The sequence below is a fragment of the Misgurnus anguillicaudatus genome, chromosome 24, assembly GCF_027580225.2.
Source record: "Misgurnus anguillicaudatus chromosome 24, ASM2758022v2, whole genome shotgun sequence".
Classification (NCBI taxonomy): Eukaryota; Metazoa; Chordata; class Actinopteri; order Cypriniformes; family Cobitidae; genus Misgurnus; species Misgurnus anguillicaudatus.
Genome location: NC_073360.2, coordinates 2978959 through 2992759, shown reverse-complemented (window position 1 = coordinate 2992759; position 13801 = coordinate 2978959). Strand labels below are relative to the sequence as shown.

The following is a 13801-nucleotide window of genomic DNA, read 5'->3' as shown; positions in this document are numbered from 1 at the left end:
ACTTGCAAATTAAAGATAATTTTCTTCACTTTGGTTTGAGTGTCTAATATTAGGCTATATGATGGTCTTGTAATAATAATTAAGTAAAAGCCTATTTTCATTTTTAGACAATGGTAATGCATTTGTATGAGCATATAAATATTTGTAAATAAAAAATACACCTGATGACAGTTAGAATTTGAAGTATTGAGTATATTTACTGTATATTACAGTAATATATTCTGTATATTACCATATTATGGTGATCCTGGGGTCGTGATGATGGGGCCCTTGAATATTGTTGCCCAGGGTATAACAAAGTGTTAATCTGGCCCTGCTTGCAGCGGCGGTCGACCCCAGAGTGTTAATACAAAAGATTGTAAAAATGTTACAACACTGTTGTTACATGCACAACATGTTTTTAGTCATTACTTTTAAAAGCAGTTTTACATTTGTCTTTCAGACTATGTCGATGACCTGATGAGTCTTCTACTACACAAAGTCATTGTGGACCCAACACCAGTGATGGGAATAACGGCGTTATAAGTAATTGGCATTAGTAACTGCGTTCTTTTTTTCAGTAACGAGTTATCCAATAAATTATCCCACTGCGCAAAGTGAGGTTGGAATGACGTCTTTTTCATGTAATTTTTGGACGTCCGAATCCGGTCCATAAAAGGGGTTGTTTGTAACGCCAGGCGACGTCTTTTTTCGACATCTTCTGCACGTCTAAAGGTTGACATCCGTAGGACCTGCGTGTAAGGAATAGAGACATGAAAAAAGCTAAAAGAGATGATTGTCTCTGCACTTCACCCATCCATTGCAATACTGAAACACTTCAATCGTTTCCTGCCGGCCGTGGGATTTGAACTACCGATCTCTGGGTTACAAGCAAGTCTCACAATCCACTCAGCCACACGGGCCTATTTCTACATCGTTAGAATTTTTAATTGTGGCTGTGTTGTAGAAATATTCTCTTAAAGCCAAAATTTCACTTTTACTACTTAAATGTTCAGGTTTGAGGGTTTGTTAACATTTTGAATTGAGCAAGAGCACTGTAGTTGTACAATAACAAAAGTAATCCTCAAAAATACAACTTGCCTAATAATTCTGCACACGGTGTAATTTTGTAAGGGGCATTCAAGTCATTTGAAATATTAGAATTTTTTAAGTAACGCAGTAATTACTTTTCCTGGTAATTAATTAACTTTATAATAATGTAACGCACTTACTAACTCAGTTACTATTTGTGAGAAATAATTAGTAACTATAACTAATTACGTTTTTTGAAGTAACGTTCCCAACACTACCCAGAACCATATGTAGAAGAACTACATCAGATCACCATTCCACCTCCCATGTCATCACATTTTGAAAAACCCTCCAAGGAAGATGTCATTGCCCGCCATGTGTCTCGGTTTAGTCAAGGGGTGGCCGAAATCCTGTCCAGTTGGATCAGGAAACTGCTGGCGGATCCGGCGAACAACACAAGACGGGATGATGACCCTCATATGTCGTCCTAAGTAGCCCCAGCACCAGCTGACAAAGCTGCGATATACCACGTTACGGAAATGCCTATGGCATTGAATCAAAGAAAAAGTAAACAAATGGTTCATTAAAAGCATGTGTACATTATGTTTATGAAAATACATTGTTTAAAACATTTTATCTTTTATTTCTTATATAACTAAAGGTATTTTACATTGTTTAATTTATAATATTTAATAAAAACGTACTCTTCTTCAGTTCTTCGCCTCACTCGTCCGTAGTCAGCTCTGTTAATATAATTTATGTTTTGTAAGGTATATGGGTTTAAGCAGTTTGCTTCAAAGCCCGGGTGATGAACCATACATGTAGGAGGGTCTGCAATCTGCATCATCTGTCGATGAATGCATAAATTATTGTAATACATGGCAACGATTTCTTTTACAAAACATGGCTTAAGGCTGGTGAAAATAATATTATTGGTGAAAATAAAGTGTATTTATATAAAGTTGTTTGGATGAAAAAAATTTCAAAAGAATTATACACAACAAAAAATTCTTTCATCAGGAGGTGTTACAGTACTTTTTGTATTCCTTTGCAGCAGATGTTTTCAACCTCCGTTGGCATTTTGTCACAGTTACCACATGTACACCTATAAAACACATATTACTAATCAAAACTCATGCTCATGTGTAACTAAGGTAGAAATAAACAATGCACTTATTTTAAAAATTCAACAACACCATTGTTAACGGACAAAACCATATACCACAAGCTTTTGTAACAATTTGTAACATTTAACATTAGCATTTAACCAGTTCAAGGTAACAACCAGACGTAAAAGTATGACAACTACTAAATAAACAGCTTACCATTGTGAAAAATCCTGCAAAAGTCATGCTTGAACAGGTTCTAATCGATCCACTTCATCTATGTTCTCCGGGTCTAATTCCGGCTCAAATTGATAAGGTAATATTAAAGACATGTTTACAATAACACTGAGCGCATGCCTCTCCACATTATGGTCAGAGGCGTGACCTTTCCGGGCAACATGCGCTAAGCTGCTGTCGAATCAAAACACAGGAACCGCTGGCACAACCAGAACTCGTTACGTATTTCTGAAGGTGGGACTTCATAGAACAAGGAAGCCAGCAGCCCTTTTGAGGACAGTGAAAACATCTGTATACTTATAAGTAAATTGTGTGAAAAATACCACGTTTTTTAACACGCGAAACACGAACATATGTTACATTGCACACTGTGAACACAATCAAAGCTTCAAAAACGCAGATGAAACGGAACCTTTAAACTACGTTACACTATGAAAAACACATGAGACTAACTATACATATAAACAAACAAACAACCGAAAAACATATATGAAAGAGAAAGAATGGAAAATCAACAGCGTGTTGTTGAGAACTATAGGCCATGAGCGCTCAAATGAATTTGGGTGCAGGCATCTTAACCTGAGCTTAGACCAACCCCTTGAAATTCAGATGAGTAATGTGAAAGGGTGTTGATTGAGCGGGAAAACTTTGTCTTTGTTTCACCAGACTCATTTGCATAGATGGGCTATGCCAAAGATTTTGTTACAATAATAATTTGGATGAATATATAACAAGTTTGATAGTCATATTTTCGTTACCACACGATGACTGACATATTGTCACATTATAAATATATCTCTCTCCAATAGGCTTATTTACGAGTTCGCCCTTACATCTAATCTGATTTGCGAAAGTAAGCATATTTTGGCGTGCTGTCCTGGGGGAGGGCTCAGGAGCCGGAGTGAATCTCAAACTCCGAATCCGGGGTATGGCCCGAACACGGAGAACTCCCCCATCCCAAACTGGGATAGAACAGGTTAGAGTGGCGCGTTGGGGTGGTGGAGGGATATCTGAAAACAATCTCCAGAGACTGAGGGCGCACTCACATTATCCAAACCAAACCAAACCATGCCCCAGCGCGATTGTCACCCCTCCCGACTCCCCCAGGTGCACGCACTCACACTGTACTTTTTATCGATCCGAGTCCGGGCGCGCTTTCGTCATTAAGATGCGATTGTTTTGAAAAAAGCAGGAAGTAAAGCTCTCTCTTAACACTGGAACCCACCGTAATGATAAGTCTGTGTTTTTTATTCGGAGTCGTTTGGTGCGCGATTACAGACAGCCCTCTCACAAGTCATCATATTGCTTAGTTGGTCTGTCATGTGCGCAGCTCGGACATTCACGTAACCCCGCTGCTTGCATCGAAAGGTTTTTGCGGAGGCAGATGAAGGTGAGTGGTCGCGCAACTGACGTCATCACCTTTTGAATCGTGCTCAGGCGCGATTCCGCTCACACTACAGCCTTCTGCGCCTGAGCCCAAGTGAACCGCGCTCCGGCCCACCTCTGCAACCCGCCCGCGGCGCGATTAACCAATCCGCGCCCGGGCGCGGAACAGAGCGATCACACTTGTCAAACAAACCAGGCTTTAAGGGTCAAACGCGCCCGAGCGCGGTTTGGTTTGGATAGTGTGAGTGCGCCCTGAGGTAGGTAGGATGTCTGTATATGTAGTGTTTGGCTGATTACCAAATTAGATGCACCTGTCCTTGATTAGTTAATTATCTGACCGTGCTCCTCCCGAACCTTGTTAATAAAACATCATATACTTTTATTAGCACTAAATTAATTAAAGTGTATTGCATAGTCGATGTTCTAGGTCACTTTTAAAATCATGTCATATTTTATAATTATATAATCCTGGCCATGGATGCATTAATCATTGCATCTGTCTTTCAAAGATGTATGGTAAAAGGCAACTAAGCATCCTTTCATTCACCCTGAGAGGAAAGCCCCCAAAAAGAGCAGGTTACAGGATGCTGGCCCAGAGAAGGTGGCAAAAATGGTAAGCACATTAGAGGAGGAGACAGAGGAGGAGATGGTGCAGGTAGAAGAGGAAGAGACAGTGCAGGTGGAAGATGAAGAGACAGTGCAGGTGGAAGAGACAGTGCAGGTGGAGGAGACGGTGCAGGTGGAAGAGGAAGAGACGGTGGAGGAGATGGCTAAGGTGTCAGAAGAGGCCATCAAAACAAAAGGGAGAAAAGTACCAGGAGCAGCCACCTACAAGAGCTCTTTTAATAATAAATGGACCTCTAAATGGCCATTTATTACTGTAGGAAGCACCAGCTCGTATTACGGGTGTTCTATTTGCCGCCAAGAGAACTCCTGTACCCATAAAGGTGTGCGGGATGTTACGAGGCACATAAAAAGTAAGGGGCATCAGGCCAAACAGCAGGCACTAAAGTCAACCAGCACAGTCAAAAACGTTTACTTGCCAGTGACTGCAGAAATGAGTGTGCAAGAGGTCAAGGTACATAGCACATTAAATCCAAAAGGTTGATTACATTGTTCATGAATACCATTTTTCCTACATAATACAACAATTTCTATGTTTATGGCATATATGAGACATTCATCCATGACATGGACAGAATACTGCTCTGTAATGTATTTTTATTGTTACTGAAATTCATAATTTTAATGGGCATGCAGATCTGGGTTAAATCATAGTTAACATTCAAATTTGTATAGCTATATATTTTTTTATTTGTTTCTATTGCAGACAAGGAGAGCTGAGATGAAAGTTGACGTAGCAATGGTTCAACACAATGTTTCATTTGCTGTGGCAGACCATTTCAGCCCCTTGTACAGGGAATGCTTCAAAGACTCTCCCACAGCTCAAATTTTCAAGAGTGCCAGCACAAAAACTATGTGCATCATTAATCAAGCAGTTGCACCACATTATATAAAAACAAGCTGGTGAGGGAAAATCCCTCTACACTGGTCACGGATAGCTCAAATGACACACGTATACCTTTGACAGCTAAATTGCCTGTTTTCATTTCCTCATGTTCATGTCAAACACACTGAAATAATACATTCATGCAGTTAGTTATGTACCATATTGTTACAGGACTAGAGAAGACGAACCCCCCCTAACTGTAAGGATATTTGATACCACCAAAGTTGTGCACAGATTCCTCGACATCTGCACCACATGTGGAAGAAACTGTGGCACAGCTGATGTCATATATAAAAAAATCAACGATGTCCTGATAGAGCATAACATACCATGGAAAAATTGTGTCGGCCTGTCTGTTGACAATGCCCCAGTTAACACTGGAGCCAAAAATTAAATTGCGGCAAAAATGCTTAAGGAAAATCTCAGCATTTACATTCATGGATGCTCCTGCCATAGAATCCATAACACTGCTAAACACGCTGGGAAGAGGTTTTTGGAAGTAAGTTTCAACATGTTTGCTTTCCGTTAAATATCTGTTCAGCTAAGGTGGAGTAAATTTGCTGTATAATGAAATAATATATGTTTGCGCTCATATCATGTTCTGCAGATATCTGGATTTGACACTGAGGACCTTGTGGTTGATGTTGGATACTGGTTTAAGGGCAGCACAAACTGTAAAGGTTACTTGAAAGGTTTGTAATTCAATTAGCTCCAGTGTTATACACCCAAACTGAGGAAAAATTGGGTTAATTTGGTTTGTTTTTCTTACATATTTTACCAGAATTTTGTGAACTTCATGGCAGTGGTTATATGGAAATGCTGCTGTACATTTCTGTGAGGTTGCTGAGTTTGGAGATGTGCATCACCCGCATTCTGCAGCGGTATGGCCCACTCACCAGCTACTTCAAATCTTTAAGTAAGTCACACATTATATTTTGGCACTAGTTCAAGATGGTTATGTGAGACACCCAATACTAACAACCTGTCTATTTGCAGATGAGAAACAACCAAGGTTCAGGAGGCTGGTGGAGGCGTTTTCCAATGCCCTGACGGAAGTCTACCTCCTGTTCCTTCAGGCCACATTCCCAGTATTCTCTACACTAAACCTCCTTCTCCAGAGAGAAAAGGCATCCATAGTTCAGCTGTATGAAGAGGTAAATGGGAGGGTTGGGCTATTTTTGGCTATTTTGATGTCTCCTTTCTTAAAGGCGGAGTCCATGATGTTTGAAAGCCAATGTTGATATTTGAAATCACCTAAACAAACACGCCCCTACCCCAATAGAATCTGGACCTTCTGTTGATCGACCCGCCACACACATCCGCAAACCGGAATTTTATTTGATTTGATGGGCTATACGTGTGTTTTGGTAGACGCCCCGTCTAATTTTCCAAAGCTTTTTACAAAAATCGTGGACTCCGCCTTTAAGTGCAACACCCCTGTGAAATTTAGGTTGTGTTACTTTGTCAAGAAAGACAATTAAGCTATCTAATTTCAAAACAGCTGACATTTTTTGATTCTGTGCACTACATGTGTCCCTTGATAAATTATTGTACAAAGTGAAAAAATAACTTAATTATCTAAACTTAAATCTACTCAGTCATTGAACTGAGTAGCAATTGCATTAATAATGCATTTTAATATTTTTTGACATTACATTTTGCAGATGACAAAATTCATCAAGAAACTCTGTTCGAGGTTCATGACACCAGCAGCATTACGAGGAGGAGAAGTCCATGACATCACCTTCAAGGACTCACTGTACCAACTGCCAGGTAATGCTTTGAACAGTCCCTCCAAAAAAACCATAATCAGCCAAAGTCCGCATATTTATGCGGGGCTGCATTTTTTCCAAATTCAACGCACTTTCGCCGCATTAATTACATATTTCCGCGCACAAAATATGCAGGGCTTGCATGATTTCATAATCTCCGCATTTAGTAGCAAAAAGTCACATATATATTAGCAGAAAGTTGAAAATGTTGCATTTACTTCCCAAAAGCGCAGCCGTGTCCTCTATTGCCATGGGAACGTCATGAAGTGACGTGATTATGTGACGTGAACATCATTGCAGCTTTTGCAAGTTTCCGCAGTTTTTGCAAGTTCCGCAATTTTCGCAAATTCCCGCAATTCCATCGCATAAATTGCATAAATATCCCGCATATTCCATTGCATTTTTTAAGAAAACGTGCTGCAAAATCGAGGATTTTTGCCCGCAACAATCACAAAAAAACTCTGCGTTTTTCTGGAAGGACTGTTTGAAGTCACATAGGTAGATAAACTGTATGCTTATTCACAACAAATACACCTTTTCAATGGATTAAGTGGTCTTTCTGATGATGGAATATGGATACAAAATTTTAAAAAGTATGGTATCCCAATAACAATATATTCACCCCTCTGCCATTTGGTAGAAGATATAAGAGCATCAGAAACTCAGCTCTAGTAGATTCAGAGACAGCTTCTATCCTCAAGCCATCAGAATGCTGAACTTTACTCAACCATCTTCACTCTCCTAAATGGCACAGTTGTCACTTTTTAGAATTAATCCTTCAACCTAAATTAATCCTTTTTTATTTTACCTCTTCTATTTATCTATTTTCTATTTTAAAAAAAATCTGTAAAGTTGAGATTACTTTGAGCACAACAAATTTCATTACTGATAAATGTTATTTATGTGTATATGACAATAAACTTGAAACTTCTATAACCCAGAGATATTCTATAAGAAGCCTGTATTTGACTAGCTGTTAGGGATGGCTCCCGCGAAACTGAGGTTTCGACACTGTGTCGAGATCCCGAAGCGTAAATGTTTCGAAACACTGCTCCAAAATATGATTCGAAACACCCATGTCACATGATGAAGTGATTCGAAACACCAAGCGGTGCATTTCACAAGTATTTCGAAAGGTGGCGTACCTGTCGAATCTGCGTCAAATCTTAAACTGACAGGGTAGGAACCAAATCTGACAATACCTTATAGATGCGTTTTTGGCAAGATCAAATACTATAAATTACTGAAAAGAAGTAATTTTTCCTCATAGGTATGTAACACTTAGGCTACTTACAAAAAATGCATGCCAGCAACAAGTGTCCCTTGTGTGAGAATGTTTTCAAAGGCTGGAGAAATTATATTTAAAAAAGAAGCTGGTTGAGTTTATCAACACAGAACAATTTATATATTTGAATCAAGATCTTTATATGTAAACAATGTGGCATATTATGGCTTGATATATTTTATGAATCTCTTATTATTTATTTGGTATATCTCTATTACATTTTTTTATTAAATAGACCCGAATAGCCTATAGTTATCGACAGAGGCGTCATGCCCATTCAAACTAAGGGGGCACGTGCCCCCTTGGTTTTTTTGAGCCAATGGATTTTGCATCCAACCTCAAAATCAAATAAGCGTCCATTAATCTGTTATTTGACTTTTAATCTGTTTAATATGCACACTATTATACATTCTGTGCTGCATCCTTGTCACTTTTCGGAGATTTTCGCCGTTTTGATAGTGTTTTGATCATGTTACATTACTTTTATTCTGGCGGCAGCTGGTGCTGCACTCAGCACAGTCGCAGACGTCATCAGCGTCTGGGCGCGCTCACGAGCTCTCCCCTGTTGTTGGCTTGTTGCTGCATTTGGCTATCTGAGGAATTAAAACGTGTTAGAAATGCTCACAACATTCCCAAACCCCAGTACGGTAATGTGCAGTTAACCTCCTCTGTGTAGAAAATGTATGGTTTTAAATGTGACCGTCTCAACGTTATATTAGTAGAGATTCATCTTCTTGGCACAACACCAAAGTTCGCCAGAGTTCATGCGGGCGCGGAATCTCACATGCTCACATATGAGGTAAAATTTAATGCAAAAATCCGTTCCTCTAATAATTTTATCTAAACATATATTTTTTTTAATCATTATTGAACATTAAAATCAATCACGTGGCTATAGCTTATGTCATTTTCGTTGTTTATATACTTTATGGATTTAAAATTACATTAATTTTATATGATAATGCAGTTGTTGTGCAAAATGCATTAATGACACAATTAAACAAGCCATTAAGACTTAAATAAATAAAACATGCCGTTTCAGATGTAAATATGATGCTAATGTGTCATTATTCCGATTGAATAGTATTTGATATTAAAGTTAGTCATCACTTTTATTTTGGAGGTTTTTGCATGAAAGCAGGGTGTTCAGATTGTTAGAAATGTTAGTGCCAGGGAAAAAACTGAAAGCTCTATAATATTTCGTTTTATGTCTGTGTATGCACAAATTTCTGTGAGCTGTTGACACTGTGCCCCCTTAAAAAAAATTGGTGCATGACGCCCCTGGTTATCGACAATTGTGAGCCTAAAAGCTCATGCAGTTGTCAAACAGATGTTAAAACAACAACAAAAAGCATCTTATTATGATGACGTAGCGCATGCATTTCCCGGGTTCGAACCTAAGATCTACGCATGAGAGTCGAGAGCACTATCCACTCTCCCATTCTATTACTGGTGTGTCAATCAAACAACATGTGGGATACAATTTGTCAGCGCTCGTCTAAAATCTTGTAAAGGCTGCTTCATGTAAAGACATGCAAACGACCGCTAGGTGCCACCGCGGAGGCGGCCCCGGACCGATGCCTCGAAGCCTCGAAACATACGGCACAATCGATCCAACCGTCTCAGCGCCTCACGAAGCCTCACTCTGCCCACCACTACTAGCTGTCATGACTGGATAACAGGATATGTGAAGTGAGGACGCAAGTGCAGAGTTTGACCGAATAAATAACATTTAATAAATAAACGGGAAACAAAACACGGGAATCAAAACAGCAGGTAGTTAAAACACAGGAACAGAAGGGAACAGAGTACAAAACATGGTAGCAAAGACAATGATCCGGCGATGAGTGTGACACAAACACAGGTATAAATACACAAAGACTAATGACACACAGGTGGAATGAATGAGGTGATAATTAGCAAATGTCCAGGTGATGACAATATGGAACAGACACAAAACATGACACGGATCACCGTGACACTAGCTTTCTCTATCCGTGTGTCTCAGGCTATGTTTACACGTGGGCGGCTATTTTCATAAACGGACATTTCAACCTCTCCGGTTTCAAAAAAACTTCGTGCACACATGTCAGTTTTCAGAAAAGTGGTCATTTACACGTACCCGTGTATATTTGCCGTCAAGAGCATGCCAAACATGTAGGTGGCGGTGTAACGACAAGCTCAAGCCCACGTAAGCCAATCAGAATCACGAAAACAGCACCGAATCACTTCCTCTTCCTCTTTTCAACAAGGAACATCATTCGTGTGGACTGACCAGGAAGTAGAGCTCCTGTTAAATGTTACTTTAGATTATAAAACCACAAAATTACAGGAGAACATCGACCTGCAAGTAAATATGCCGACATACTAACCCTCTTTTTAGAGCAGTACCCCAACGCATCTTCCGATGATTTTCCTCACCAAAAGGAGGACATTACCCGCGCCGTTCTCACAACCAAGTTTAAGGCAGTTCAGGGGAAATAAAGAGGTGCTGTGGACACAGGCCGTAGGTCTGGGCATGGAATAGTAGTCCTCCTGTATTTTGAGATGTGTGAGCAGGTATGGGGTGGTTCGCCGGCCACCACCAATTTGCCCACCGGTGTTGAAACTAATGACCTGGAGCCCTCGTCCCAAGCGTCGCGTCAAGGATCGTCAACATTGGATGTCATTGATTCCAGCGTAGGAGTTGAAGGACATGCTGATGATGGCAGCGTAGCACCACCAGTACAACCAGTGAAGGAGAGGAGAGATCTTCTAAACGTAAGTAATGTATACAATTGTCGGTAGTAACTTTACGTTATAACGTTATGTGTGACCTTATCAGACGGACACATCTAAATTTGTGTCACTGTGTCCTACACTTAATTTTACATTAGTTTGTGAAAAAAGGCTTTTGAAATGTTTTGTTGTTAGAACATAATTTATTATGCAAACCTACGAACATTATTGAAATGTGTGCGTGCGTGCGTGTGTGTGTGTGTGTGTGTTTGTGTGTGTGTGTCTGTATGTAAGGGAGAGGGGCTGAGTGATAGAGACCCCATATTGTAGCATAAGTTTGCTTTGCCCTAGCAGAGGTAAATGTTAATGAAAGCTAGAATTTAGAACTCTATCATTGCCATGCCACCACAGGAAACATGCTAAAGAAACTCTCCAGCTCCTTGTCCTATTGCTAAACACCTACTATTAATTGCTGCTACTGTTATGGAAATTGTTAACACGTTTTTTTTTGTTAAGTGAATACTACAGTAGAATGGAAAAGCAATGTTTGGAACACATGTTTTTTTTTCCAGGAAAATTATGCTGTTGTAATTAATTTTTCTGATCTACTCTGTACAGGCCAACCTAAGAGGACACCGCCAGGAGCGTCTGAATAAAAGGCTTTCAGCAGAGGCTCTGCAACAACATGCTGTTGAAGAAGACCAGCGTATTAAAAGACAACCCCTTAACATCACTGAGGCCTCAGAAAAAAGAGCTGCTGACAACTTTTCTAAAGTTTCCACTACACTGGATAGACTTACAACCTCAATTGCTGATGGATTTTCTTTTCTGCGGGAAAGACTCCATACACCAACAGTAGCACAGGCAGCACCACCACACTACACCACAGCACTAGCCCAGCAAGTTCATGTGCCATCACAACACTCATATCTGCCAAATCAAATACATCAGGTATTCCCACAAAACTCATCAGGCAATAGAACACACCACCACACACACAACATAATGCCCATTACAACTAACACTGCAGATTTGTCCTACATACCTGTTGAAGGCCCAGGGCATTTCTCATACACCCACGCACTTTTCAAGAAAGATTGAATATATTTCTGTTGATTCTGCTGGCTACGGCTACTTTTTGATAGTAAAAAAGCAAGTATAATAGGTTATGTTTCAGCATTTGCAATAATACTTTACACAAATTGCACTTTAAAGGGAAAATATAAAGGCTTGTCTAATGTTTTGGCAGCTGCAAAAAGAGTTTACAAAAATTGCACTTTTGTTGTTTAGTGTACCTTCAGAATGTTTTTTTTTACCATTGAGGTCAGTTGAATTACGAATTGAGTTCATCTGAACACTGTTCCTATGCCCTATTTTTGAACAGTTACACCATTTCTTTACTGTAATGTGCTATGTAACACACATCTTAAAGCCTCTTGGAAATGACACTGAATGCTGTTTAATTTATTGTTTTTTAATTTGTGTCAGTTAGAAGCAGTAAGCAGAACAGAGGCATTTTATTTGAACAGTGTTTGTTCTCTTTAATGCTGTATTGACAAACAATTCTTGTGTGTGATCAAAATTAAACTGGTTCAAAGGCATTCAGACTTGTGTGTGTAATTCTATAAGACTCACATAGTGAGGTTTACTGGGGCAACTGTAACACCACTGTCCATTTGTTACTGTAAACCTGGGCCACAAAACTGAGTAGCAAATACAAAGAATGAGGGTGAAGAAAAATTCACCGTTCAAGAAATATACAGATTAAGGAAAATGATTGCTAAATTAAGATCAGAACTTCAGGCAGAAGATGGGTTTGAAACAATGTAGTTTTTTCTGCCTTCACATGTTGAAATTTGCCTTGTGTGTAACCTTTCTCTCATTCTTTTTTATGAGTGTGGTGAGAATAGGCTCTCTTAATATGAATGGTGCACGAGATGCTTATAAAAGGGCATTGTTATTTGAATTAATACAACAAAAGAAAATTGATGTGATGTTTATTCAGGAGACGCACAGTGATGTTTTAAATGAAATTAATTGGAAAAGAGAATGGGAAGGGGTGATGGTGTGCTCACACATGAGCTCTTCTAGAGGAGGGGTAGCTGTGCTTTTTGCTAAACATTTCACTCCTGTCTCTTTTGAAGTAAAGAATGAAATTGCTGGTAGACTAATTTTTGTACGTGCACAGTTTGAAAAATTTAATGTGGTGTTTATCAATGTTTATGCTCCTAATAATGGTAATGAGAGAGTTTGTTTTCTTAATGATCTTAATGGAATTTTGCAGAATTGTAATTCAGATGATTATGTGTTTTTAGGTGGTGATTTTAATTGTACTGAGAATTGTGTATTAGATAGGAATCATGCTGAGCCCCATGTAGCTTCTAGCCGTGCCATACGTACTTTGATTGAAACTCATAAACTATGTGATATATGGAGACGTTTAAACAAAAATGATAAACAATATACATGGTTGCATACCCGGGAGAATTTTATTTCTTTGGCCAGATTGGATAGACTCTACTGTTTTAAACATCATTTTAATATTGTGAAAAGTTGTGTGATTAGTCCATCTGGTTTTTCTGATCATGCTGTTGTTATTTGTAAAGTGTTTATATCCAATATAAGGTCTAAGAGTGCCTATTGGCATTTTAATGTTTCTTTGTTGAGCGATGTAAAGTTTAAAGAGGTTTTTCATTTTTTTTGGACAGAGTTTAAATTAAAGAAAAAATGTTTTATAAATTTAAAACAATGGTGGGATGTTGGAAAAGTTGAAATT

The 13801-nt window shown here is 39.1% G+C and overlaps 1 protein-coding gene and 1 long non-coding RNA gene across 2 annotated transcripts; both read left to right on the top strand.

Annotated features, from left to right (window-relative positions):
- Positions 1-5873: 5873 nt before the first annotated feature.
- On the top strand, positions 5874-6410 carry LOC141361438 (uncharacterized). The gene is made up of 3 exons (XR_012367505.1): positions 5874-5942; positions 6032-6166; positions 6247-6410. It is a non-coding gene; the product is annotated as an uncharacterized lncRNA (long non-coding RNA).
- A 3685-nt stretch (positions 6411-10095) lies between these two features.
- Positions 10096-12731, top strand: LOC129437267 (uncharacterized). Its single transcript, XM_055195427.2, has 2 exons — positions 10096-11067; positions 11644-12731. Exons 1-2 carry the CDS (start codon positions 10855-10857, stop codon positions 12124-12126), a joined length of 696 nt encoding a protein of 231 aa, XP_055051402.2. The 5' UTR covers positions 10096-10854; the 3' UTR covers positions 12127-12731.
- The last annotated feature ends 1070 nt before the right edge of the window (positions 12732-13801 follow it).